The sequence below is a fragment of the Drosophila sulfurigaster genome, chromosome 3 (assembly GCF_023558435.1).
Source record: "Drosophila sulfurigaster albostrigata strain 15112-1811.04 chromosome 3, ASM2355843v2, whole genome shotgun sequence".
Classification (NCBI taxonomy): Eukaryota; Metazoa; Arthropoda; class Insecta; order Diptera; family Drosophilidae; genus Drosophila; species Drosophila sulfurigaster.
This window is the reverse complement of record NC_084883.1, coordinates 53349405-53376690: the sequence shown is the minus strand read 5'-3', so window position 1 is coordinate 53376690 and position 27286 is coordinate 53349405. Positions and strand designations below refer to the sequence as shown.

The following is a 27286-nucleotide window of genomic DNA, read 5'->3' as shown; positions in this document are numbered from 1 at the left end:
GACTTTCTAATCTCAAAATAAATAAACTGTTTAGATTTTTTCAAATTTTCCAGTTAAAGTCCCTCATACATACGTTTAATATCTATAGGCCGCGATAACGAATTTATAAAGAAATATTATGGTGCATACTGCATTGTTAATTTACGATTGCGATGAAGATAATTTGTCAGGCAAGTGGATTACTTTAAATGATTATAAAATACCACTTAAAATTGCAATTTTTCTTATTTATCTTAATTGTCATCTTAAGAGTTCCGAGCCTGATCGGTACTATATAAAGGAGTTCAAAATATACAAATTACAAAAGTTTTTCTTATAATGAAACTCTTGTTAGTCGCCGCTTGTCTTATTCTGTTTATTGTCCGGGTTCGCACTCAAAATTGTCGTGGAGCTGTAAGTAAAGGTAATAAGATCCTGGCTCCGTGCATTTTCTCAATAAAATTTAATACGGTCTTCGAATTTGCTAATAGACACGTCCTGCGATGGAGGCCCAGACCCAGGCCATGCACGAGGGAATTGTTCGAGAAATGCCAATCGAAATATGTGGTTTCATTCCTATGGAATATGCATCCCATTTAACTATTTAGGCTGTGGCGGAAATAGAAATCGGTATTGCACTAGAAAAGATTGTATGAATAAATGCATAAGGAATACAAGAGGACCAAGGGAATAGCCAGGAATTTCGAAATAAAGCCGGACTAGCGGTTTTAGTTGTGTTGATATAATATTAAAATAAAAAAGAAAGTGAGTGTGCTCAACTTTAAGAAACCCGCTACCACTTTTGAATAAAAGTAAAATTGTGTGTTATTATTGCAAAAGTATACCAAATGAATATACCGCAAACATACTAATATATACCGCAGGCCATATTTGGTATATCGATGAAGTACTACAAACGAAATATACCACAGAGTGCAAAATATACCACATTCTCAGCTGAAGCAACTAAGATACGATTTGTTTCTGCGTGCGAACAAAGTAAGTGATGTCGAAAAAATTATAGAAACCTGATCTGTCCTATATAATGTAAACCTAACAAACGGAACTCTATATTCATATATATTTTTTCAGAGTCTTGTGAATGTGGGAATATGAATATAAATGCGAAAGGTAATAAATAATCAATAAAAATAGACCTTATAAAATACAATAGCTATGTGGAAAATGAAAACACATTAACATTATACAAGTAAGAAAGTTACAGTCGAGTGTGCTCGACTGTGAGATACCCGCTACCCGTTTTTAATAAAGGCAAAATATTACGGTATTATTTAAAAAAATATACCGAAAATATTAAAAATATACCGAATGGTATGTTTGGTATATCGATATAGTACACCATTCAAAATATACCATAGACGGCACAATATACCAGATTGTCAGCCAAAGCAACTAGGCGTTTTTGCCTATTTCTTTAATAACTTCCACAATTTTTATCTGATCGCAACCAAATTTTCAGGAATCATAACTAACATACTATAGTAGTTATTGTTATAATTCGCAACTCTAGCTTTAAAATTACGCTTATTATACGATTTTTTTGATTTGCGTGGCAAAAATTTGAAACAAACTTGATCTGTGTGCAAACATAACAAATGCTGTCGAAAAAAGATTATAGCTATATCTCTTCCAGTCTCTGAGATCTAGGTGTTCATACGGACAGACGGACATGCCTAGATCGTCTCGGCTGTTGACGCTGATCAAGAATATATATACTTTAAAGGGTGGGAGAGGCCTCGTTTTACCTGTTACATACATTTCCTGCCGGCACAAAGTTATAATACCCTTCTACCCCATGGGTAGCGGGTATAAAAATGGGAAAAGACAACAGGGCTGACATTAAATTAATTAGTTTACACGCTCACATGAATGTTCATCACTTTTATTGGTATAATTCCGGAATACAAATTGTGCTATACAGAACACCAACTTAACTTCTTAACTTCTCTTTCAACTTTTATACATTGAAGAATATGCAAGTTTTAACAACTTTATTATGTTGAGGGCGCTTCGCTTTCACAGTTGTCTGGAACACTTGCTTGACATTTGCCGCTGACAGTGTTGAAATAAGGATTCGGAGAAGAACAACTTCCGCTCAAAGTTGTTGTAAAATCTGTGCTAGTCGAGCTGCTCCTTTCGCAGTAGACATATGTTCTGCAACTGCTGTCGGCATAGGTAAAGAAGTAAAGTGTCTTCTTGTTAACTGCTGCCGCTTGGCAAATGCTCTTCTGATTATCACCGCTGGGCGTTGTTGGCGGTGCTGGAGTTGGTGTCGTGAAAGCAGCACTGCTGCAAGGAACACTAAGTTTTTGCTAAGAAAGACACATCCCAATCATTTGAAATTGATAGATTGGAAGACAACTTCTACTCACATAGTCGGCAACACAGCTAGGAACACAAAGGAATGCTTTACCATCGTCATCATCCACACAAACTTCATCTTCACCACAATCAATGATTATAGTAGAAGATGCTTGTCCATTAAGACAAAGTGCAGCCTGATTCCGGGACACACAAGTGTATTTTCGATCCGCAGAACAACTCTGACAGTTGGCACCGCACACGTTTAGCACTTCATTTGTGATTTCAGTTTTTTTTTTACACAAATTTCCAAGGAATTGCTGCAAACCTCATCAGCTTCACAGCTCAAGGGTCCGAGTTTCATGGCACTTGCTCAACAGCATCAATATGAAGACACATTCCTCAAAATTGTTTCTTAATCCTTACCCGCGCATACGTAAAAAAGTGCTTTCTGATTCACAATACACATTATTCTCTTCTTGACACACTTGACACTGACTTTCGATCGTAGTTTCTCCTTGCCCGATGGCAATTGCTGAAAGAAGCACAAGAACTCCGAACTTTACCATCTTAAGTCTTTCACTGACTGATCTGGTTTTTCCAATCACATTCTCTTATATAGTGCGAAGAACCTCTGAGGTCTTTAATAAAAGTCTAAAAATAATATTGCCAAATGCAATATGAACTCATTGGCCAAATAGACTTTGTTATTATCTGTGACTGTTTATTAAACTATGAACATTTATGATTTAATGACGATGATTCAATTTAATGTCCCCCATGAAGTATTGTTAAGAATACCTTCCACTTCATCGATCATTTAAATGTAATTTTTATATTTATATAATTTTGGGTTTTCATATTTATTTATTATTATTTTATATTCAAAATATGTATATTTCAAAGTTATATTCTCATAATCTAAATTATTATTCCCTTTTGTTGGCGGTATCCAGGGTATAAGTATGCACTTAAGATAGCTGATTTTTTTTAGTTTATAGCCCAGTTTCCTGTATTTAATGTGCTAAGGCACATCTGAACCTTATAAATGGGATATAAACTTAAACAAAAATAGTGTGAAATTAACTGAAAGGCGGATATTACTGAAGTAATAAAATAATAAATACTTATTCATCCTTTATAAAAGAAGTGTTCATAAACGTGCAAAAAAAATGATAATTCAGAGAATATGACGATTTATGATTTATTTATTAATATGAATACTGAAGATATGATAAAGATTGTAAAGGCATCTTAGCCTATTTTTATAATAGAGAATAAAGATAATTTTTATGATGTCGGAGCCTAAATTAAAATTGAATGCGAATTGCATTTCCGATGTATATTTATAATATTCTTTTAACCCACCTGATCTGTCCTATATAATTGTATGGCTAAAATGAAACTCTATTTCCAGAGTCTTGCTAGATATCGTAAAAAGTCATGTCCTGTAAAAAGAATTGGATTTAATTGAAAACACAGTTGTAATTTTACTTTGCGATCACATTTATTAAGTTTCGTATTTGAATCAAATTTTTCTTAAATATTCTCTCACAATTTTACATATTACACATTTCACTTGTTTGTTTTTTTTGTGTGGTTTTTGTTTTCTTATTTTCAGTTTGTTTTTGGTTTTTTTTTGTTGGTTTGTTGTTTATCGTTTTCTTTTGTTGCACGAATAACACAAAATCTCTTAAACGAATTTAATAAATAACAGAAATATGCGTATGATCATGTGTATTCATTACAATTATTATAATGTATAAGCGAAAGTCAAATAAGTAGATAATAGTACGATATATATAATACGTTTTCTCAAAGTGTGAACAACTAAAATTAACATAATAATCAATTGAATCGAATTCCGTTCAACACATGAATCATATGCAACAAGTTAGCGCCAGTTCCAAATCTGAGATACTGTATCTTGTATCTTGGATTCTGTTTTCGAAGATTCGCTCGATTCATATGCATATCTATATAAGGTTTATCCACTGAATGATTACAACTAAATGAGTTTTACTTTTTTTTTTAAACAATTACAGCATTACAATTAGTAAGTTGTTGTTGTTGCGTGGGCTGGTTTCAAAACATTTCTCACAAACTCTTTCTCAAATATGTATTTAATGTGTGTGTATGTATATAATTTATGTGTGTGTGTGTATGTGTGAGTGAGTGTATATATGAAAAATATATATGTTTATGCATTTTATATAGTTAAACTAATCTGTAACTAGGGCTCATTCGATGAATATGTTCTCAGTTTTTTGTTTTTGTTGTTGTTTGTATCTTTAAAGGTTTTCTTTTCATTTTTTTTTGTAATCGTTATACAACATTTATAACTATAATTAGGTTTTTAAATTTTTGCCTATTTTTCATATAATTTGACCAAATACATTAAATAAATTTCCATCTTTTTTTCGTTAAAATATTTATTATGGAAGAGAGACAGAGAGGAAAAGAAAATAAAAAGAAAAAAATAAACAAACAATTTTCAACGATTTTGCGAAACATGGTTTCATCTAGCGCTTAAATGCCTAAACACACAAAATAATAATAATTAATAATCATAATAATAGTAATAGTAATATTATTGTATAAACAAATCATTCCTCTTTTAATCATTTTCATCCGTTCTTTCTTTCTTTCTTTCTTTTTTATATAATTTAGTTATTTGACGATGGATCGCACAAATTGAAATTGTTGCTTGCAATTTGTTGATATATATTTTTTTTGTTGTTGTTGAGTTTGTTGATAAAGGCGCGAGAGTAAACTTAAGTTAAAACATAATTTCATTTACTTAATTTACTAATTACTCTAATCAACGCTGCGTTCTCCTCCTTCAGGCGATGATTATCCGTCTTGTAGACATCAAGTTGCTGTTTTTTGTTGGTTTGAAAGTTATTTGAAATTGTGGATTGTGCAGGAAAAATTAAAAAATAAAATAAAGAAAAAGAAATTAGTATCACAAATTAATAGATATATCGTCGTGGTATGCAACTAGCACATTTACATAGTTACACAGATCTTGAGAAGGGGCGCGGGCGGGTTTTAAAATTAATAATTAATTCATGCGGTTTTTAGTTCGGGGTTGCGTTAACTGAAAGCATCTCAGCATCAGCAACAACAAGAACAACAACAAACAAAATTAGTTAAAACAAGTATCTCTAGAAACCTCCAGATAATATAATGAGAGAACACAACGCCCTAGGAAACATGCAAAGATATACGAGTTTAACCAAAATACGAGTGGAATATAGTTTATAGTCTATAGAGTTCCCCAAAATTCCTCCCAGAATAACTGGAGATATGTTTTATTATGAGACATGTACGATAAGGATTTGAAATGCTGATATACTGAATATATGTAGAATATGCTGAACCCAAGGCTATGGGCAATATGGTATAGAGAGAGATATTGAATATCGATAAATCGAAAAAGACAACAAACAATAAACAGATTTCAAAAAGAACGACAAGATTGGGCAAAACGTTTTTATTGGTATATTTCTGGATCCAAACTGATCAAAATACACACACATAATATTGAGAATAAATTTCAGCAAAACTTTTTAACAATATTAACAACAAGGGAACAATATTTTTTGGTATAGTTATAGTTAAAGTTTAATATAAATTATACATATAGATATTTACAGACGAGTGTTTCAAAAGAAGTTCAATTTCAGAGATAACAAATTGTTGTAGATTTAGAACGAATTTAGAATTTTGTATTTGGATCATTTGGAAACACTCTCAAATTGGTAGAATTTATAACTAAGATTGCTTAAATATTTTTTGTTGGTTGGTTGGTTTATTTTTTTAATTTTTATTTTTAATATTGCAACAACAAAACAACAGCCAGCTCATATATGACGCAGGTTCTTATGTGGTGTCAGATGTTCAGTGGTTGGACATTTACCGTTAAGCTCACTGCATATAAGAACTGAAGAACTGTGCTCTGATGGTTCAGTGCTGTGCTGTGCTGTTCTGTGCTTGGGTGCTGCTTTCTCAAATGCCACAAACGCTGCTGCTGTTGAGTTGATTCGAGTTCCTTCAGATTCGATGAGTTTATACTTTTTTTTTATGTATGTAGTCTTTGAGTATACGAATATATAGTTTTGTGGACATATGTTGTGTTATATTCTTGTACCGCGATATATATATTTTTGACTTTATGCTGATTATGCGATTAATTTATCAATTCTTTCGGCTAAGTACAATATAAATTTGCAAAAATTTCAACTAGAAAAGTAAATTTGCTCTGTAAATTTCGTTTAAGCTACTAGTACAGTGGTGCAAATATATGTAGAAATTGCCTGCCCAGCAAAAAATATATTCGAGAGTACGAAAAATGTGCACCAAAAATTGTGAACTTAATTTAGCTAGAAGATACATTTAATTATTGTTTCATGTTGCGCTCAATAACAATGCAAATGTTTATATTTATTTATGTAATATATATAGTATGTATGTAGTAAAGTCTAATAAGATTTAATCAATTGCTGTCCCAGTGTACGATATATAATATAGTTATGATATTCCTTTTTGTAATTTTAACTATTATGGTTGAGTATGTGATGTACGTATGTGTTTTTTTTGCTTTGCTGTACGGAGTATTATGGTAGAAGTATATAGAAACGATAACGATTGCGATTACGATAACGAGTACGATATTCGATCGGGCGATAGTCGCCGATATGTGGAGCAGCCAGCTGACTTATTTGCTTTTGGCTAGTTGACTCTGTGCCGAGGTGGTCAACTTAGAGACAACTCGCGTTAGGGCACGATTCTCGGCACGTAGACGATCGTTCTCAGTCTTTAGCTTCTGCAAGAGCTAAAACGACACAACAACAGCGAGAAAGAAGAAAAAAAAGCGAGAATACAAAGCAAAATACAAAACAAAACGCATGTTTTGGTTTATATATATAGTTTTGTTTTTTGTTTTGGTTGTTGTTGTTGGTTTGTTGAATGTTTTGGTTTTTCGATATTTCGTATTTTTTTTTTTTTTTTTTTTGATTCGATGAATGAGGCGCGCGTGGGAAGAGAGAAGAGAGAGAAAAGAAAAACATAATTTGAGTGAGCGTTATATTTGGTTGTTTGTTTGTTTTTTTTTCGAATTGAGCGCAGCAAAAGAGCAAACGCCAAATGTTTAACGGAAAACGTGAAACATGAAACATATAACGTAAACGGTGTAAACGCATATGGGAAGTGTGACCAAATCATAACAGAATGATTGACGATAGAGCGAGAGTGAGTGAGAACGATATACGATATGTACGATGTGGATGATTGAAAAGATGGCGACAACAACAATGACAATATGACAGAGAGCGTGTGACAGTGACAGACGATGAGCGAAAAGTGCAACAAAATGGACAAATGAAACATGTCTTCGATGATTTTTTACACATGAGATGTTTGTATGTATAGATGACATTGGAATTTTGGAATAGGTTCAAATAAAGAAACGAATCAAAGCAGCAGCTTATGTGCAGCTATCACTAGTAATCAACATAAATTGAACTAATGATTGTTATAAAAAAAACACAATTTTTGTATGTTTTGTGCCGGTAAAACACATCCACAGAAAAAACTGTAAAGTTGGCCAAATAAAAAAATGTAAAGCAAGTATAATTCAGATACTATATCTGTACAGTGTTTTCAACTGTCGGCTGAAGGGGGAAACACGATTCTGAGTGCATCATCAACTGGTTACGATTATTGCAAGGTGGATATTAATAGTAAAGTTGGTATTCTTTTTTTTTTTTGTAACGACATGCGGCAGGTGAGACGAACAAAAAATAAGAAAAATCAAACATGGTAAAAAATAAATACTTGGAAAATTTAAAAGTTTCGGCCAAAATATAAAAACAAAAGCAGAAAACGAAATACAATTGAAAATTCGTTGGCAGAGTTCTCGTGACGGCATCTAACGAAAAAAGATTTACGATACCTGGGAACGGGACTCTTTATAAAAACACAAACAGCATACAGGCACAAGACGTTAACGATATTTTTTTTTTTTTTTTTTTTCTTATGGGAGTTTGTTAGGATTGTTTTTTTTGGGGGGAAACACTAATTGTAATTACCTTGAGCTCTTCTTCCAATTCGGAAAGCTTGCGTTCCATAGCTCTTCTTTCACGCTTCTCAATCTCAGAGAGAGAATTTTTAGTTGTCTGCGAATGTGAAATGAAATGTGTGTTTGCATTTGCATTCCAAATTTCAAATTTTTATAAAGTGGATGTTATTTGTTGTTCAGTTGTAGTGTTGTATTTGTTTTTGTATTGGAAACAGAGAGCGAGAGCGTAAGAAACAGAGCGCGAGCGGCAAGCACAGGCTACAACAATTTTGGATGAGCTTAATCCAAACATTTTTAGGGAGCAATTTTAACAGAGAGTAACCGAAGTCTTTCGTAGCAGGCAGAGTTTGTCTGTAAGTGTGGGTGTTATAGCAAAGAGAGGGAGTCAAGAGAGTGAGAGAGAGAGGCAAGAGTAGAGGAGGCCACAAACAGACGGTGACTAAATAGAACTGTGTGTAACGGCTTTTGTTTTGTGTGTTGTTTTGTTTGTTACTGCTGAGAGAGAGTTTTGGTATTTTCTTTCATGGGAGTTTATCAAGTGTTATAAAAAACATTCTTCTAAGTATTTATTAGTATTAGTGGGCGTGGCGGGGCGTGTTAGGCGTAGTTTCGTTTACTTACGGCATTCGCAAAACGCTCGAGCGTCGCACGCGTTTGTACAACTTCGTCGTCCTTCTGCTTGAGCATTTGCTTGAGCTTATCGTTCTCCATTCTGTGAACGAGACAACAAGAAAAGGAAAGTGTGTTATGCAAGTGAGTTTCAAGGATTCTTTAAGGTAATTTTGAAAAAAGTAATGAGATCAGATGCCAGAAAGATTATAAAAGTAGCTTCGTTCCACATATTACTCTAAATAGACTTTGCTTAACAAATACAATCCGAAATCAGGATTGTTATAATGAAAGTTTATGGTCACACTTTTTTTAAATTATCAAAAGTCTCTCCGACATAGTTGCAAGAACGTTCCAAAATGTTCTAATGTCCGTTCAAATGTAAGGAAACTTATAGATAGCTATAAGTTGAAAATATATATGAGAACTAAGTCATATAAAACGATGCATGACTAAGACTTCCCATCTTTCACGATCTACTTTAAGTACAAAAAAAAAATCAATAAGCAAAAATTGTATGTTCTATAGAATATGAACTTGAGACATTGTAATTTTTATTTAATATCCCGTAATACCTAGCTCTACTCTGTGGAATCTTTGCTTTCCGAAATTGTCGACAGAAATCCTAAGAAACAAACAAATTTCGTATTGCAAATAAACCTCGATGTATTATTATCTTTTATTAATTTCAGTCGAAATTTTCCGAAAGCTTTAGTTATACTACTTGAAACCTTTGCTTTTAGAAATTTTCAAGAGCGAAACAAAAAAAATTTATAGGCAAATAAAGTAAAGACTATTTTTTTTTTGTCTTTTATTAAATTAACCTCTTTGAAACCTTTGCTCTCTTAAATAAGCGAAAATTCCTCCACTACCTTTTAAGACCTTTTTGCTTTCTGATCTTGTTGAGATGTTCAGAAATTAACAAATTCATCTATTGCATTCCCAAAAATAGCTCACCAGTCCTACTTTCTAGAATCTTTGCTTCTGATCTTTTTAAAAATAAATTAACAAATTTTGCTTGCTTGATATGCGAATAAAGTAAATATTATATAAAGTTCCCAAAAATTCACCATTCTTCTTTCTAGAACCTTTGATATTTTTGCGAAATTCAGGAAATAACCAACTTCATTTATTAAATTCCCAAAAATTAATAAAAAATCCTATTTTTTAGAACCTTTGCTTTCTGATCTTTTTAAGATATGGGGGAATTAACAATATTCCTAAGTTGAATACTTACTTGGCCGCTTCCCAGAGCGCCTTGTAGTCAATGCCATCTCCATTCTCCGCCTTGTCGCTGCTGCTGGAGCTCTTCGAATCGCTGGCGACGCTTGCGGTTGCTGTGCTCGCAGTGCGAGAGCGCGAGGTGCGTTCGCTGCCGCTCTAAGAGATTGAAATGAATAAAATATTATATATAAAACAAATGATAATTTCGAAAATATGTCTACAACAAATTGAAAATTTAAAAGACTGCCTACAACAACAACAATAATGGTTAAAAACAATTTTAAGAAACACTTTTGCTGTTGAGCTTACTTCGTAACCTTCGCTCTTCTCCGAGGAAGCGCTGATCGAGCGCTGGGCTGCACTGCGGGATCGTGTTCGATTGCGTGACTTGCGCTCCTGTTCCCTAAGTGAATTGCTGCGTGTGGCAGCAATGGCTGCCACAGTTGCACCCGCTGTGCTGCTGCTGCCGATGCTGCTGCTGCTGTTGGGGTAACCTGCATTGAGGCTGCTGTTTGAGTTGGACAACGATTTGGTCTTGAGTAGACGCGAACTGGCCGAGGAACCCTTAAAGGAATTGGAGGCACTCAAGCTGGGAGACTTGAAGCTGAGGGATGCGGTGGTCACACCGTTGTCATAGCTACTCGAATAGGGACTGACATAGCTGCTGCTTCCGTATGCAGACGATGAAGAAGTGCTGGGATAACCATAACGAGAAGTCGAGTCGTAGCCAGAACTCGCTGTTGAGGAGCCAGTTGAAGATGTGGTGGAAAGAGCAGATGCTTTAGTTGGGTTGCCATAACAATTGCTGCTGCTGCTGGTTGAGCTATGCTTGCTAATGACAACATGGTAATGATGCGAATGAGCCTGCGGAAGCTGCTGCAACTGATGCAGCTGATAGTAGTTGATGTTGTTGCTGCCATTTCTATGATTGCTGCCACCCGAAGCAGATGAGGAGGATGGAGATGATTGCTGCTGATACTTGGCATAATCAAAGCGATTGCTCGCATTACCATTCGAATAGCTTCCATAGCCACGACTCCCACTTCCCCCGCCATACAGACTCTCCCTCGAGCTGTACATGCTTGTGTAGGGACTCTGATAGCTGCTGTTCCCATTGCTGCTGCTCGGGAAGTATCCCGTGCTCAATGGCCTCGAGTTGTAGCTGCTCCCGTTGTAGTTATACGCTCCAGTTGCAGAGCTCCCTGTGGCGCCCATTCGGGAGCTGGAGGAGAGTGAACGCCGTCGACTAGGGAGCGGCGCTTGAGTGCGCGATCTTGAGCGAAAGGACATGCTAGGACACACACTTAATTACCCCCAAAACACACACAGCTATAAAGAGTGAAGGAAACACGCGTTTAGTATAGTTTAATTGGCCCCCAACAGCGACTCGTATATCAATCGACGCCAAATAAATTGCAATTACGCTTCGAACCAGAGAGAGAGAGAGAGAGAGAGAGAGAGAGAGAAGAAACTTTTCCATTTTCATGAAATTTTCTTTTAATTTTGGCATAAACAAAAGTGGAAAAACAAACAAGTAGCGTACAAAAGGAAAACGCAATATTGACATGTGGCTACCGATCGCTTGCTTGCTACATTTTCACCCACCCCCACCCTGCCACGCCTCTCTTTGTCCCTCTCTCTTCTCAACAAACGAACAAAACTCAATCGAGCAAGGAAAATGACGTCAAGACATAAATTTTGACATTCTGTTTTAATTTTGCCGCAATGCGGTAGAATGAAACACACTCTTCACCCATCTCTACACCTCTCTACTTCCTCTGTGGGGGTCTGTTCTGTTCTATTTTGTTGCTTCTGCTACTCTTTAAGTAATAATAATATTGAAAACACATACAAGAAGACAAGACAAGGCACTAATCTATGGGTTGGACTCCATGGCGTGTTCTATTTATTTAACGCTCAGTGTTAATATTTTAAGTTGATGCTTCATCACCCACGCGAGTCCAACGGCAAACATGAGGAACAGCAAACAATTTTAGACCTATGATAAACTCACAGATACTCTGTAGTTGCTATCAGTCATCATATCATATTTATCTCATTTTATATATAATTATTTTTTGTATTTATGACTAAGTATTATATTTATGTTGCCCAATTGTAAAACTTAATAAAGAAAGCATATAATTTTCACTAAACTTTACAAACAAAATATACCGAAATTTAATATGGTATAATATTTGTAATATACATGCGTTGAAAAATAGTTGAAAAGGCAATCTGTTGAGTTAAGCATTTAATGCTAATGCTGAATCTTCTTTTTTAAAAGAAAAATAATAATAATGCGAATCGATTGAAATAAGTGTTTCTTTTATAGAATGTATTTCTGTACGTTATATAATAAATATTTATTTTATAGTTTCTATTTCTGTTCGTTATTTAAGAACCTAGTATTTTAATATACTATCGACAACTCTTTAATATTTTAATATACCAACGAAATCTGCCACTTTTTGAACGTTGTTTAAGAACCTAGTATTTTAATATACTGTCTCTTTAACGTTATTTGAGAACTTCGTTTTTTAATATCCTATCGATAACTCCCCTGTACGTTATTTAAGAACTTAGTATTTTAATATACTATATATCTATCTTCTACTAGCCTGTTTACATTTGTCATAACAACCTTATTTCCTATCACTTCGATCACTTAACATCTCAAAAATTTAGCCCAATCTAGAGTCCCGTATACCCAATATGAATATTCCTTATAGAGTATAGCAAAACGATTCGTTTTTATCAAAAAGTCTAGTGCATTTGATTTATGAGAAGTCTGTTTCCTCAAATAAGATGAGTCTATCTACAATTTTATCTATATAAAAACGCTTCAATGAATGAATTGCTATATTTGATTATCCTAAAAAAAAAGAACTGGCAATTTTTATTGTTCACTTTAAAGGCCGTTTTGTTAGGTGAAAATGGAAAAATTATTTTTACGATCCATCCAATTCTGGGTAATTCCGTAATTTAACTTGGCTAATAACACATAAAATGTTTCTCAAAATACACGCAATTTGTGTTGTGTCATGCCATGATAAATTGATGCCAAGAGCAAGGAGCAAGCATTAAAAGATTATGAAATGGAACATAAATAAAAGTCTCACCAAAATGCTACTATTTAAAATACATTGAAGACATTTAGTATAGCAGAAGAAGATGCAACTAGCATGGAATGTACATTTTGGAATAATAAAATTTATTTTTGTACAAATAGAAATGTATATTTCGAAAATATTCTAAACAAAAATGGAAAACTTGAGAATCATTTTACCAAACATTAAAATGTTTTATAAATGGAATTCATTTGTCAAGTTTATAGTTAGATCAAACAATTCTTTATCGAAATTAAACAGAGGAAAAATTTAATGAAAATTTTAGAAATTCAATTATATTTCAATACTGATTTTAGAATAAGATTATCTTTAATGTGTTGCCTAAACTGCCGAGTAATATTTTAAATTTGAAATGAATTAATTTTGAGAAAACAGTTTTAAAATTAAAATATTCCAATTTCGAATTCTGATCCTGAATTGTTTGCTTATAAATATTAAATATTACATTTTGAATTTGAAATATTGAAAGAAATTGAAAGTCATTTTTAGAAATAAAAATATTAAATTATATTTCAATACTGATTTTAGAATAGGATTTTCTTTAATGTATTAACTAAACTGCAGAGTAATATTTTCATGAAAAAATGGAATGTAATTTTTATAAGTTGAAAAATTCAATTATTTTTCTATACTGATTTGAGAATAAGATTATCTTTAACGTTTTCACTAATTGCAGAACAATATTTTCAATTCGAAATGAATAAATGTTCAGAAAAGAATTTTAAAACCAAATTAAATCAATTTTGAATACTGATCTTGAATTTGTTGCTTATTAGTTTCAAAAAATTACATTTTCAATATGAAATATTGAGAATGTTGCACTTAAACTTTTTCAACTTGAACTTTAGCCTTTAAACAAATATGCTTGATGCGTTGCGCACGAAAATCAAATTAAATAGTGATCAAAATATTTGACCATATTGAGAAGCGACTCAAAGACGAACAACAACTTGAAGTATCCAAAATAAATTGTGCGCAGTTCATCTAAATAAGGCAACAACGCGTTTTAACTGCCAAAAGGCAACTGACAACTGACAACAAATGTTGCCCCCGCTAAAAAGAGGGGAGGGGGAGGGGAAGTCTCTCTGGTCGAGTGTCTCTAGAGAGTCTCGAGTGTCGTCTCTCTGGTAAACTGATAGCGAATATTGCAATTCACATTTATTTTTGACACGTTTGACAGCCGCTGTTTGTGGTTTTGTCAATGCACTCGAGTGTAATTAATTGTAAATTACTTAAAAAAACTGTATTTAATTTGAGTTGTTGATGATCTTGTTGTTGCTGTTGTTGTTGTTGTATAAGTTTTATTGTAGAGATGCTGTGGCTGATCCGTTGCGTTAGCCGTTTGAAACTCAACTGTGGCGACCCCACAGAGTATTGAAATGTTTTATTCGAAAACCGAAAACTTGGCGCACGATCAGAAAATAAAACGTCAAAGAGAGCGCGAAACGCAAATTTAAGAGAAGCAAAGAAAGAGAGAAAGAGAGAGAAGAGAGCGCGTGGCGATGCACGCATTTGAAAAGCCGGAAAAAAGATGTTGAATATAAATTATTATTATAAATCGAGGGAAAACAAAGAGTTGGTGGTGGTGGAAGCACAAAACGAATGTTGGGGGAGCCTTGGCAGCAAATTGAACTTATTTTTTTTTTTTGCTATTCACTTGAATTGCGCACACGAAGCTCGCTGTGAATGTGTGTTTATATTTCACCTGTGTGCTGCCGCCTGCCAGCTAAATTTAGTAAATCGCACACGTATTTGGCCCAATGTCCGAGACGCAAAACTATAAACTATGCTGGGGTCAGCTGATGTTGCCACAGCCCAGAAGAAGCTGCAACTGGGGCAAAAGGCGAAACAGTCAACGACACGTGACACACGAGGAGCAAGAAGAAGAAGTAGAGAGAGAGAGCGAGACATGACATGGAGTGAAGATTGAAGAGAGCGGAAGAGCAACTAAATTTACATTTGAAAGTTTGTTCGAGATGTTTTTGCTCCCCTAGAAGTACATCTCATAACTAGGCCAAAAGTTTTTTGTATGTTCGCCGCCCCCTTCTAAAAATAGCCCATGACGCGCAGCCCCCCTTCTCCTCACCTCACCACAGCTCGCCTTGAAACGTTCAACGTTAGAAAGTGCAGCCGGCAGGGAATGAGGAAACAAATGCTTGAGAGCCGCAGAAACTGCAATTGCAAAATCTTTTTCGAAAATTTCGTGTTTAATTTTAGCAACGCAAATGTTGTACCAAAATTGTATTTATAATTTCTTCATTTTTACTTTTGCATTTTCGATTCAATTCCCCCCAAAACAAAGTTCAATGTACGTGTGTCTTGTGTGTGAAAACATTGTTGTTGTTGTTGTGGGAATGGGGCGTGTTCTACGTCTAAGTGCTCAATTTGTTGTGTGAAAAATGCATTTGGGGAAAGTGTTTAATAGCCTCTGGCTTGAAATACTTATGTGTATTGTTATGGCCAAAACACTTGACATCGTCAATCAGCGTCAAATGCTCGACACGATTAGGCACACGGATTTCGAAGACTTCAAACGTGGCGAAATTGCTTTGGGGAATATCTTTTAAAACCATGCGGCAATTCTTTTGAAATTTTCAGAATACGTGCTAAATATTGTTTAGTTAGTTAAGCATTTAAAGCACATAATATAGAAGCAATGGCTGACGGATAGCGTAGCGGAAATAAAATTGAACTTTTATGGTAATCGAAAAGATATTCTCGAAAAATGAGAAAGAGACTTCGACTTCATCTATTTTCAGCACAACAATTAAAAGTAAACTTAATGGCGCCATTAAAACGAAAGAGCAGCTATCAATTAATGAACCGCAAATCTATAAAAAGGAATCAAAAATCATATATGTAAGTAGACAGACAGCTGTGCAGACAAACTGTCTGCGGCATATGTCGAGGAGGAACGATGTTGAAGCAAATAATGACAGAAATGCATTTTGAAAATTTGACAGTTTAAATGAATGGGCAGCAGCACGTCGACGGCGAAATAAATAAATTGTTAACAGGTTTGCTAGAGAGTGTCAAATGTTTTAAATATTATCACAAATTGGATGTGCACTAATAGTTTTGACCTCGGCCATGAAAGGATTATATTTTGTGCAAATGCATTTTCATTCGCCTTGCACAATGCACAAAATATCCCACACAATTGGAGCAATGGCATTCACAATGCCACGTGCACACAGTCAGTGCTGCTGCCTCTTCTTCTTCTTCAGCTAATGGCAATCATAATTTTACGTTGCGCACAAAATGGGACGACTGCTAATTGGAACAGACGGCAGAAAGACCAAAGCAGCAGCAACAACAGCTACTTTGAAGGACGCACGGGACTGTCTAAAATTGTGACAAGGTGTGACGGAATGAATACAAAGAGAGAGGGAAGAGAAGAGCTAAATGGAAGTACCTGAATGTGTGTGTCTTTGTGTCAGGTGCACAATCGAATACGCAATTAGAAGGAAAAGCAGCTGTTGGCAAATTGAGCACAGCAAAACGGAACCCAATTATTTGCAAGGTGTGAAAATATTTTAGAGACTAGATCTAGTTCTTAAAATTGTACACATTATTGTTGTTGTTGTTGTTGTAGGTAAAAATAATTAAAAATAAATTGCAAAGACATGTTGAAGACAACAAAAATTCGCAGAAAGCGAAATTATTCGAACACATCTTTTAAAGTTAATTAGTCTTAATTATAGATTTCTTTGTGTTGTTCAGCTCACCTCCTTTTCCTTCTCATCGTTGTCATTGTTGGCCGTATCGTGTTGACGATCCGGATCAAGCTCCTGCAAACAAAGTGAACTCGATTAGTCTCGACTCATTAGCAAATTTGCAATTAAAAATAGAATTTAGATGGGGGGACTTCATGCTGCCCACACACGGCTCATTTGGCTTGATAAATGGCCAGACTAATTGGCAGGCAGCATGCAGAGATAAACATAGTTTAGAGTGCTCCACTTACATCCATATCGAGATGCACCACGCCCGTGGATCGACGCTTCGGTTTGCGTCGACGCTGTATGACAGTCTGTGTGCGATTATCGTTCTCCTTGTCGTTATCTACGTTTAGATGATATTGCATTAGATTGTGGCTATTATTTGTACTTAATGATCACTGCTTACCTTTATCTTCATGGCTGGTTGTAGCACTGGATGCTGTGGCTGATGCATGATTGGCACTGGCTGCAGACGCGGAATTGTTCGCTGTTGACGTGGCAGTTGTTGTTCCCGCTGTTGTTGTTGTTGTCGCAGCAGCAGCAGAGGCTGAAGACGTCTCGTATCGCTGACGGGCTGGAGGTGTCACATACGCATTGATCGACTCACTGGGCGCCGACACTGGACGACCGATCGAGTTGAGCGATTGATTGGAAGCATTGACTGCAAGAAGAATAAATAAAAGTAATTGTAACTATTAAAAAATACAGTAAACTAATTCATTTTTAATAAAATAATTTTAAAAATTCATTAATTTCATGTAAATTGATTCTTTTTCAATAAAACCTTTTAAAAATTCAATAATTTGTTCGTCTTGTTTTTGCTTGTACAATTTATTCTGAAAATTTACTAGGTAAGTAGTAGTAGGTAAGCCAAGAATCTAATCTCTATCCTCACAATTATGTTCGGCATACAATTTGTAAGTTTTGTGGATTTGGAAAAGGGCAAATAAGAATTCTTAAACTTAACTAGTCTGTCTAGTGATTGATTACGATTCTGTTATAAATATCTATTAAGAACATTGAACAAAAAATTTCTTTTGAGCGGATCCTGATAAACTTTTATTCAATACCCGCTTATTATTTGATCGTAATAAAATTTGCAGGATCTATGCAGAACATGATTATTGTTAGATAAACCTATTTTGGGATCTCTCATCGTTAAAATTTAGAAATCATTTAAAATTCTTATCTCTGAATATTTTGTAAACTTTGAAGAGTTGTTTAATAATATTTATGAGTAAACTAATTAAATTAAGAGTCATAATAAAGAAGATTATTTACCAATAAAATAGTTTTCTTTATGATTTGCACATTTGTATTCATCATAAGCATATTTGCAGAATATATGCAGAATACGATTATTGTTAGACAAACTCATTTGGGAATCTCTATCTTTCAAATTTAGAAATTATTCAAACTTATTATCCCCATCTTTAAGTATTTTGTAAATTTTGAAAAGTTGTACTTTTAAAAAGTAATAATAATAAAAATAGACAAACTAATCAAATCAAGAGTTATAATAATGAACGCAACAAGAAATGTTATATGAACGGTTTCTTATTTTTTTATCAATAAAATTGTATTCTTTATGATTTGCATGTTTATTATTTGATCATAAGGAAATTTTTAGGACCTTTGCAGAATATGATTATTGTTAGATCAACCAATTTTCAAATCTCTTAATCTGAAATTATGTTCTGTATTGAGTTGGAGAGGTATTCTTATGTATAACTTATGTGTAGAAGCTAAATTGATGTTTTATATTGCATATAAAATACATTATCTATGGAAACTTACGCGCATTGGGACCACTGCTGATGCGTCGCTGGGTTCCAGCTGTGCTGGCCAGATTAACAGCTGCCATGACAGCCGGCGCACTTGGGATGATGGTGCTCTGGTTGGGCGGGTAGCTGCCACCGCTGGTGATGTCCTCCAGCTTGAACTGCGCAAGAATACAAAATGTATTAACATCCAAGTAAAAATAAACCGACTCACAAATATATAAAATATAATTTAACTATATAGTTTCTCTTTTTCATAATTCAATAGTTGTTGTTTTTGTTGTTTGTGTGAATATGTTTGGTTGTTGTTTTAGAAAAAGCTATGCTGGCAAATGTTGTTTTCGTTTTTATTTATGTTATTTTTGTGGCATTTTGTTGTTTTCTTGAACCAAATCAACTATAATTAAACATTTAGCTGCCTTTATTAGTGTTTAGTGGACGTTTAGTAGTCAATACGCCAGACACCGCTTGCATTTCTTTTTATAGGGTATTAAAAGGATTCCGCTAAAATTCCAGTTGCTTAACCTAATTAAAACCAATCCCTCGTCAAACTAAATTTTAAATATATCATGCATTAAAAATTCTTTAAAAAATCATAAATAATTTGAGCAAGCCAAACATAGCAGATTATTAATAAAGCGTAGATTAAACACAGAAAAATTCCGTATGGAAGTCGCATTTCAATGTATATACAATAATGTGTGTGAGATCATGTTTCATCGAGAGAGATATATAATAGATAAATACATTTATCATACATAATATATAGTAGAGTAATTACATGTACATTAGAGAGGACTACAGGTAAATAAAACATACATAAATACATACAATACATAAGAGCATAAGTTATAGTCGTAGTTATAATACATTAACATTTATATGCAGATGCGTTGCAATCGAAAACAAGGCGTACAAAATGAGCAAACTCAAGACCAAAAGTACGACAAATAAATTGAAAATATGAGGAGCAAATATACTTAAGAAATTATCATTTTAAAATTATAGTAAATACAAGTTGCATAGACTATGAAAATACTCTGACAAGAAGATGAAAATATTTACAATACAGTTCTTCATATTTTATGGTATTTTGTTATGATTATACTTCATTAATATGATAATTTATATATGATTATTAATGGTTTTTTATATTTATATTTATATAAGATTTTTTTTGTTTTTTTTATTATAATATTACATTTTTTTTGTATTTTTATATATACTTATACATATTTTATTATACTTATTCTTTATTATTATTTTTTTTATGTTCTGTTACTTTTATATTACATTTCCGTTTTTATTTTTTTGTAGTTTATTTTTATATTAAGTTTTGTCAATCGCTTTTTAGTGCTTTATATTATTGTTATTATTTTATTATATTAATATTTAGTAGTTTTTATTTTATATATAAAATTAATATAAATATTAATAATGGAGTAATAATATATTATTATATATTTCTTTTATATTACATTTTGTTCTATATATGTTTTTAAAGTTTGTTGTTTTTATATTACATTTTTTTAATCATATAATATATTATCACTATTATTATTATTATATGATTTTTATTTTATTATATTTATATTTTATAATTTTTATTTTATTTATTATTATTATTATTTTTATATTCTTTTTTGTTATAACATTGTTTTTATATTTATATTTTGCGAATTTTTATTTTTCTATAACGTTTTTTTTTCCAATCTTCTTTTGGTGCTTTATATTTTTATTGTATTATATTTATTTATTATATATAAATTGGTTAATATTGTTGCTTTTATATAACATTCTTTTATTATATATTTTTTGATTATTATTATTTTTTTTACTTGCTTAACTTTTTGTCAGAGTATTTATCAATTCGGTGCACCGAATATTTTCCCTTTCAACTTTTCAGTTTCTAGTTTGCATTTAGTTTTTAAATACTTTTGATCATGCCACACTTAAACGTGCCATGTTTAAAAGCGAGTCGATAGATTATAAAGATTACTTCACTTTGTCAAGGTCAGAGGTCGGAGGTCAGCGGTCAGTTGGGTAACATTTGTAGTCTGTCTTTGTTGTTGTTGTTGTTGTGTGTGCATTACCTTTGAGCCCGCATCGAACTTGAGGCGCCACGAAGGTCGCCGCTCGGCTGCAGTTGTTGTTGCTGAAGACGACGACGACGACGTGGAAGGTGCAACAGTTGCAGCAGCCACACTTGCACCACTTGCCCCACCTGCACCACTCTCCCCGGTACGTCTGGCGTATAAACTCAAGAGTGAATCACGAGCATTGAAATCCGCATGCGTCGAGACTGGCGAAGCTGTGTCCGACTTGGCATCCGCTTCAACATCTTTTGATGTTGCACTGCTCAGACTGCGTTTGTCCCTCAATCTCACAGGACTCTCCAGGACAGCAATTGGAGTTGTGGCAACAGGAGTCTGCACAATGGGTTTACTTTCAGTTACAGTTGTTGTTGTGGCTATCGCCAGCTCTGTGGGTCTGACTGCTGGCTGCACAGCTGACTCGATAGAATCGCTGCTCGTCTGTTGTTTGGCAACTGGATCAGTCTTTAGTCGGGATGGCGAGACTATCGTGTAGCTAGCACTAACTGCCTCCTCCTCTTGATCATCATCAACCTCCTCTTCAGCATTGCTCTCAGCAGTTTCAACTTGATCATCATCTGATTTTCTTGTGGTTGGCGCCGTCAGCGTGAAGCTGGCATTGACATCATCGACAGACGAAGAAGCTGGCGCCAAAGTGGCAACCACAGCCTCAATGATTTCCGAATCATCTGCAGTTGGTATCAAGCTGGGTGGCGGTGTTGTGGGCGGTGGCGGTGGCTGTGGCTCTTGTGAACTGTCGCTGCTGCTGCTGCTGTTGTTGTCGTTGTTGCTGTTGCTTGTCGTTGTTGTTGTTGCAGTTGCAGTTTCAGTTGTTGTTGTGCTTGGCGAAGATGTTGTTGCTGTTGTTGTTGTTGATGATGTGGCTGATGTTGTGGTGGTTGTTGATGCTGTTGTTGTTGTTGTTGCGGTGCTTGATGTGGAGCTTGTTTCATTCTGTTAATAATATTAGTTGGTGGAACAAATCATAAAAAAAACACACACTGTGTAACGACCTCAAATGACCTTGCTGGAGATGAGAGGGCAACAAGGTGGAGGGGCGGGGGTGTCATCGTAATAACGATAACGATAACTAACGATATACGATATATGACATACGATACACATACGTAAAATGCTCTCCCCCAGAGCATTTTCATATACTTTTCAGTGAGAACTCTTTACGCATGCATAAAAAAAAAAATGTGGCAAGCATGCATAAATACATAATAATAATAATTATAAATGATATATATAGCATAGTCATCAGTCTTGTATATACAATCTAGAGAAACGTAAACTAACTTAAAATACAAATACAATAAAAACTCGATTCATGAGATCGCAAAAGTAAATAAAAGCTACTCTTAAGAAACCGCACTTAATGAATGAAACGTGAATGACTTTTGAAGAGAGACGATCAGCGATCAACGATGAGCGATCAGCGGCGGTGCAGCGTTTGCGGTTGCGTTTTGCGGTGGTGCGGTGCGGGCGTTTCAATTTCAGTTTCAGCTCAGCGCAATCATTAAAAAACTCGGGATGCAGACAGCAAAAAATCACAGCTTAAATACGCAATGCTCGATTTAATTGGCTCGCATTTTGATTGTTTTTGTTTTACGAATTCTTTGCAGCTCTTAAATGAGGGCTGATTGATTGATCGATTCGAGCGGTTGATTGATTGATGTGACGCTGATTGAAAACATGATTCAACTAACTACGTTTTCAGGGAAGAGATCTTCGCGTGGATTCAAATGAGTGTTTGACACTATGCAAAGACAAAGCAATTTAAGGTAGCAAACGATTTTAAAAGTAAAGAAACGTTGAAGTGAAGAAAGATCTAAATAATTGGAAAATATTCGGAATATTTCTTCATTTCTATATTTTATAATAAATTGAAATTATATGGAGTTAAGAATACTCCATAAGAAGATTACTTTCAAATTGAATTTAAAAATAATTTATTTTGATAGTTTATCTGGGATCTTTGGCTTACTTCTTAATTTTCATATTTCGCAATAATTCTTCTAAATTGAAATTATTCAAAGTTAATAATAAATCAAAAGAAGTTGACTTTTGAACTGAAATTAGTAGAATTTATTTGAAAACTTTTTGAATTGTCATTTTTTAATTAGGAATTGGTTCCTTAACTACGATTTATATATCTGGGATCTTTGATTTTTAGATTTCGAAATATTTTCATAATAATTTTTCTAAATTGAGATTATACAAAGTTAATAGTATTCAAAATAAACTTTACTTTTGAATTGAATTTAATAAAAATGTTTTTTGATATTTTCTGAAATGATTTATTTAAGAAATTGTTCCCAAATTATGATTGATATATCTGGAATCTTTGATTTGTAGTTTTCGAAATATGGTTTTAGTGTTATATACCAAAATACTTTTTTTTAAATTGGAATTACAAAGTTAATATTTCGAAAGGATGGTTAGAAAGGTAACGACTTTATTTTAATATTTTCTGAATTGTTTTCTTTTAATTAAGAAACGGTTTCTTTATACCGATTTATATATCTGGGATCTTTGAATTGTATTTATCAATGGGTCATATATTGAACCACTTCTCCGATAACTTTACTTGATCGTTACATTTCTTGCTGGTTCTTTTGCATAGTGTTGGGAATATTTGGATGTAAATAAACTAAGCGCTACCATAAAGCTAATTGTTAACAACTAGGCTTAATAAACGTGCTCACACGCACACACACATATATATAAATAAAACACACACACGCACAGACAGAGACTTATGTGGGTGAGGGAGCGAGAGAGAGAGAGAGAGTAACAAATGTAAATGAGAACACGACAAACACCAAATTATAAACATTCTCGACTTGTGGTTTATGCTTTTGATGCAGTAAAAGACACACAAAGAGAGAAGAGAGAGAGTGAGTGAGTACACACACACAAGTGTAGAATGATTGGATGAACTGAGGAAGGGGCAAACAACGAGTACATTAATATGAAGGGGGGCCGAGGGAGGATGGGAATAGAAGACACACCATAACCATAAGCAGTTGTTGCTGGTGTACGAATTAAGAACACTCTACTCATGAGTGTGTTTGTGTGTGTGTGAGGATGTATGTGTGTGTGTGTATGTATGTGATGTTGTGAACTCTTTTAGCTACAGAGATAATGAGCACACATCGCGTATACGCAATGTGGTGCATCTAAGTGATAATGTTTTGCTGATAAATATGAATCTCTCTAATGTGAACTGATCTACATACGATTCGCTAAACGATCTGTTGGCTGATTTTGTTCAAATTGTGTCGAATTCGTGGGGTGATTTTGTTTTTCAATGTTTTTCATTTTCATTTACATTAAATAAATATTTGTTTTTCTTTTTTTTTGGCTTGGGCACACAAAGTACTTACGCTGCTGCTGTTGTTGTTATTGTTATTGTTGTTCTTGTTCATGCCCAGGTTCTTCTTCTTGACCAGCTCCTCGGCACTCTTGATCTCATCAAGGGTCACGCCCTGCGTCGAGCGACGCGTCTCACGCACTCGCTTCGCATGCGCTTTACGCTGCGTTTCGCTCTCCTCGTCACGCACCGGAGGCACAAAGGATCTGGTAAAAATGTAATGCAAATAAAATTAGTATAATTACACATCTTCAGAGGCACATAAAATAGCTTAACAACATGCTAAACAACAACATAATCAAATCATAACGCAGAGGCAACTTTGTTGGAAGAGCAATTAAAAGGGATTAGAGCTGCTTGGCGAGCGTTTCACAAATGTTTTGGTTAACCAATTAACAATTACGACTTTTGTGATTATTACTTGAAAAAGTTTTTGAATATATTGCCCGCCGATTGCTTGGGCTTGGGAGTCTCCACATCGCTGGCACTGGCGCTTGCCGTGGTGCTGCCATTGTTGTTGCTGGTGCTGCCGCTCTGTGCAGCGGGGCTGCTAACGGAATTGTTTCTTTATACGATACGTATATATTATAAAAACCCATAATGCAAATGATATGTGTACTAAACGGACTTGAAAGTATTGGCAAGGTCAGTTTTCTTTGAGTGCATGTTTATTTTTAAAATGAAGTATAGAATTGCAGCCTTTGTGATCATTATTCCGTCATCGATATATTTAAGCTCTTATCTATATGTTGTAAATAATATTAAACTACTGTCAAACTAAATAATGAATAATAAGGAAACTGTCAAAAGTTAAGGCTCTAAGAGATAAGAATGACTTAAAATATCGAAAGTAATGATATCATCGATAGTATTTATTCTGTTATCGATATACTTAAACTCTTTTCTGTATCTACACATATAAATAATAGTAATGGGAATTTTAAAAGGTAAATATCTAAAAATAAGAGATAAGTTATGGCTTCGAGTAACGGTAGTAACGAAAGCATTGATAGCATTTTCATTTAAAGCTCCTTTTTTGTTGTCTGCTATATAAAACTACTGACAAAACTCTTCAATAATAGTTAAAATATTGATAGTGAAGTCTCCAAACAAATGTAAAATCTAACAGTGTCGCTTTAATACAATTATATATAGTTTCGTTTGAATCGATACTATTGATACTTTTAATGTTCCTATCTGTATCTCTCTGACAATAAATCATTGCTTTAAATATCGATAGCATCGATAGTATTTATATTTAAGGATCCTTTCTTTATGTTAGTGTTATGAGTTATATAAAAATACTGTCAATTATAGTTCAAATATTAAAAGTCAAGTCCCTAAATATAAGAAAAATCCGAGAGTATTATTTTAACAAATTTAAATATATCGAAAGTAACGATTTAAGTTCCTATTCGTATGTATTATGAATAATATTAAACTTTTGCTAAAACACATTGCTAATTGTAATAGAAACATATAAAAGTGAAGGCTCTAACCATAAGAGCAATCTAACAGTATTATCAATAGTAATACAATCAATAACTAATATCAATAGTAACGATATTATACAACAAAATATTATGTTATACTAAGGAATCGAAAGTTGTTACAGAGTTCTTATACAATCGATAACAAATATCGATAGTAAAAATAGTATGAAACTGTTTTATTCGATAGTTAATTACTATCAAAACTAAAATTACAAACTTTACAAATTACTACTATATTCTTTTTCTACTGCAATGCAATCTGACAACTCTGCACTTTCAGAAAACTGACCCTAACTCCATTGTTTCAAACCGCTACTCACCTGCGTATTGGTGGGGTGTGCACAGTCGTTGAAGGTGAGCTGAGTCCAGTTGTGGTTGGTGTCGTTGTCGCTGCATTCAGCAAAGCTGTAGCTGGAGCAATCGGTTTCCTGCATGTGGCAGCAATTCAAGTTGAAAGGATCAAAGAAAGGAGAAGATAGAAATAAAACAAATAGAACACATTAATCAAAGTCACATTAAAGGTGTTGTAAATAGCATATCTAAGAGAAATAGACGACATTGTGCGCATTGCCTAAATAAATGTTAAGTATAGATATTTGTTGTTTTGGTGCAATGAGAATTTGTAGGGGAATAAATATAGGGAGTAGTAGTAGTATATATCTCTATAGAGAAGCTAAGCAAAAGCAATGAGTATATAGTATATATATAGATTACAGGTTACACATTACGGATTACACATATTTGGCTAGTTAGTTACAAGTTATAGAGTTAAGTTATATATATTTATGATTACGATAGTCAACCCCCAAAATTGGCGACACAAAACAAACCTGAAATACACAGAGTTATCTTTGAGGGAGGCCGATCTTTGTACGCTATAAATTTGACTTGGAGTTGCTGTTGTTGTTGTTGTAGCTGATGCATTTGTTGCTGTTGTTAATGTAGCTGCTGTTGGTGTGTGTGTGTTGAGTGTTGTTGTTGTGGTTGTGGCTGTTGTTGATGTTGTGTTCATGGTGCTTGATGTGTTGTTGTAGTTGTTGCTGTTGCTCAAGCCAGTCGATGTTGTGTTTGCTGTTTTCCCCAACAGCAGCAGACTCTGGCTCTGTTTGTTGTTGTTGTTATTGTTGTTGTTATTATTATTGTTGTTATTGCTACTTTGGTTATTGTTGTTATTGGCAGCGTTGTTGCCACCGACGCCCCCGATGCCGATGCCACCAGGCAGCGCATTCGCCGTTGTCGCTAGCAGAATGGGACACGAGTTCGCCTTAATGCGTGCCCTCAGCTCATTGTACTTTTGATAGAATCTGCTCGCGAATCATTTGCAATGGACAGCGCAGGAATGCAGGCAGGGTTTTCATGTGACAGGCAGAGGCAGAGGCAGAGGCAGGCGGGCGGGCAGGTTAGAATTGGATTTTTGGTTTGGTTTTGTTTTTGGTTTTTATCGAGATAAGCGTTTGATGATTTGGTGCGA

General features: G+C 34.2%; 2 protein-coding genes across 21 annotated transcripts in view; both read right to left on the bottom strand.

The window, feature by feature from the left end:
- Positions 1-1752: 1752 nt before the first annotated feature.
- On the bottom strand, positions 1753-2955 carry LOC133845134 (uncharacterized). Its single transcript, XM_062279501.1, is given in 4 exon segments — positions 1753-2312; positions 2373-2612; positions 2615-2669; positions 2728-2955. Coding segments are annotated over 4 exon segments (756 nt in total). The 5' UTR covers positions 2871-2955; the 3' UTR covers positions 1753-1994.
- A 925-nt stretch (positions 2956-3880) lies between these two features.
- LOC133845900 (protein phosphatase 1 regulatory subunit 12A) overlaps positions 3881-27286 on the bottom strand; it is a 38292-nt gene continuing 14886 nt past the window's right edge. For 3 of the 20 annotated variants that reach the window (XM_062280537.1, XM_062280536.1, XM_062280538.1), the window contains 14 exons: positions 26646-27119; positions 26136-26243; positions 24744-24887; positions 24336-24528; positions 20944-21897; positions 18867-19011; positions 17476-17730; positions 17315-17412; positions 17076-17138; positions 10230-10372; positions 9005-9095; positions 8394-8480; positions 6224-7138; positions 3881-5180 (listed from right to left, as the gene is read on the bottom strand). In XM_062280537.1, coding sequence (XP_062136521.1) covers positions 7022-7138; positions 8394-8480; positions 9005-9095; positions 10230-10372; positions 17076-17138; positions 17315-17412; positions 17476-17730; positions 18867-19011; positions 20944-21897; positions 24336-24528; positions 24744-24887; positions 26136-26243; positions 26646-27119 — 2872 coding nt within the window. In that variant the 3' untranslated portion in view covers positions 3881-5180; positions 6224-7021. Of the gene's footprint in view, positions 5181-6223; positions 7139-8393; positions 8481-9004; positions 9096-10229; positions 10373-10525; positions 11619-17075; positions 17139-17314; positions 17413-17475; positions 17731-18866; positions 19012-20943; positions 21898-24335; positions 24529-24743; positions 24888-26135; positions 26244-26645; positions 27120-27286 lie in introns of those variants that run through there. The other 17 variants (XM_062280539.1, XM_062280540.1, XM_062280541.1 and 14 more) reach the window with 17 other exon arrangements.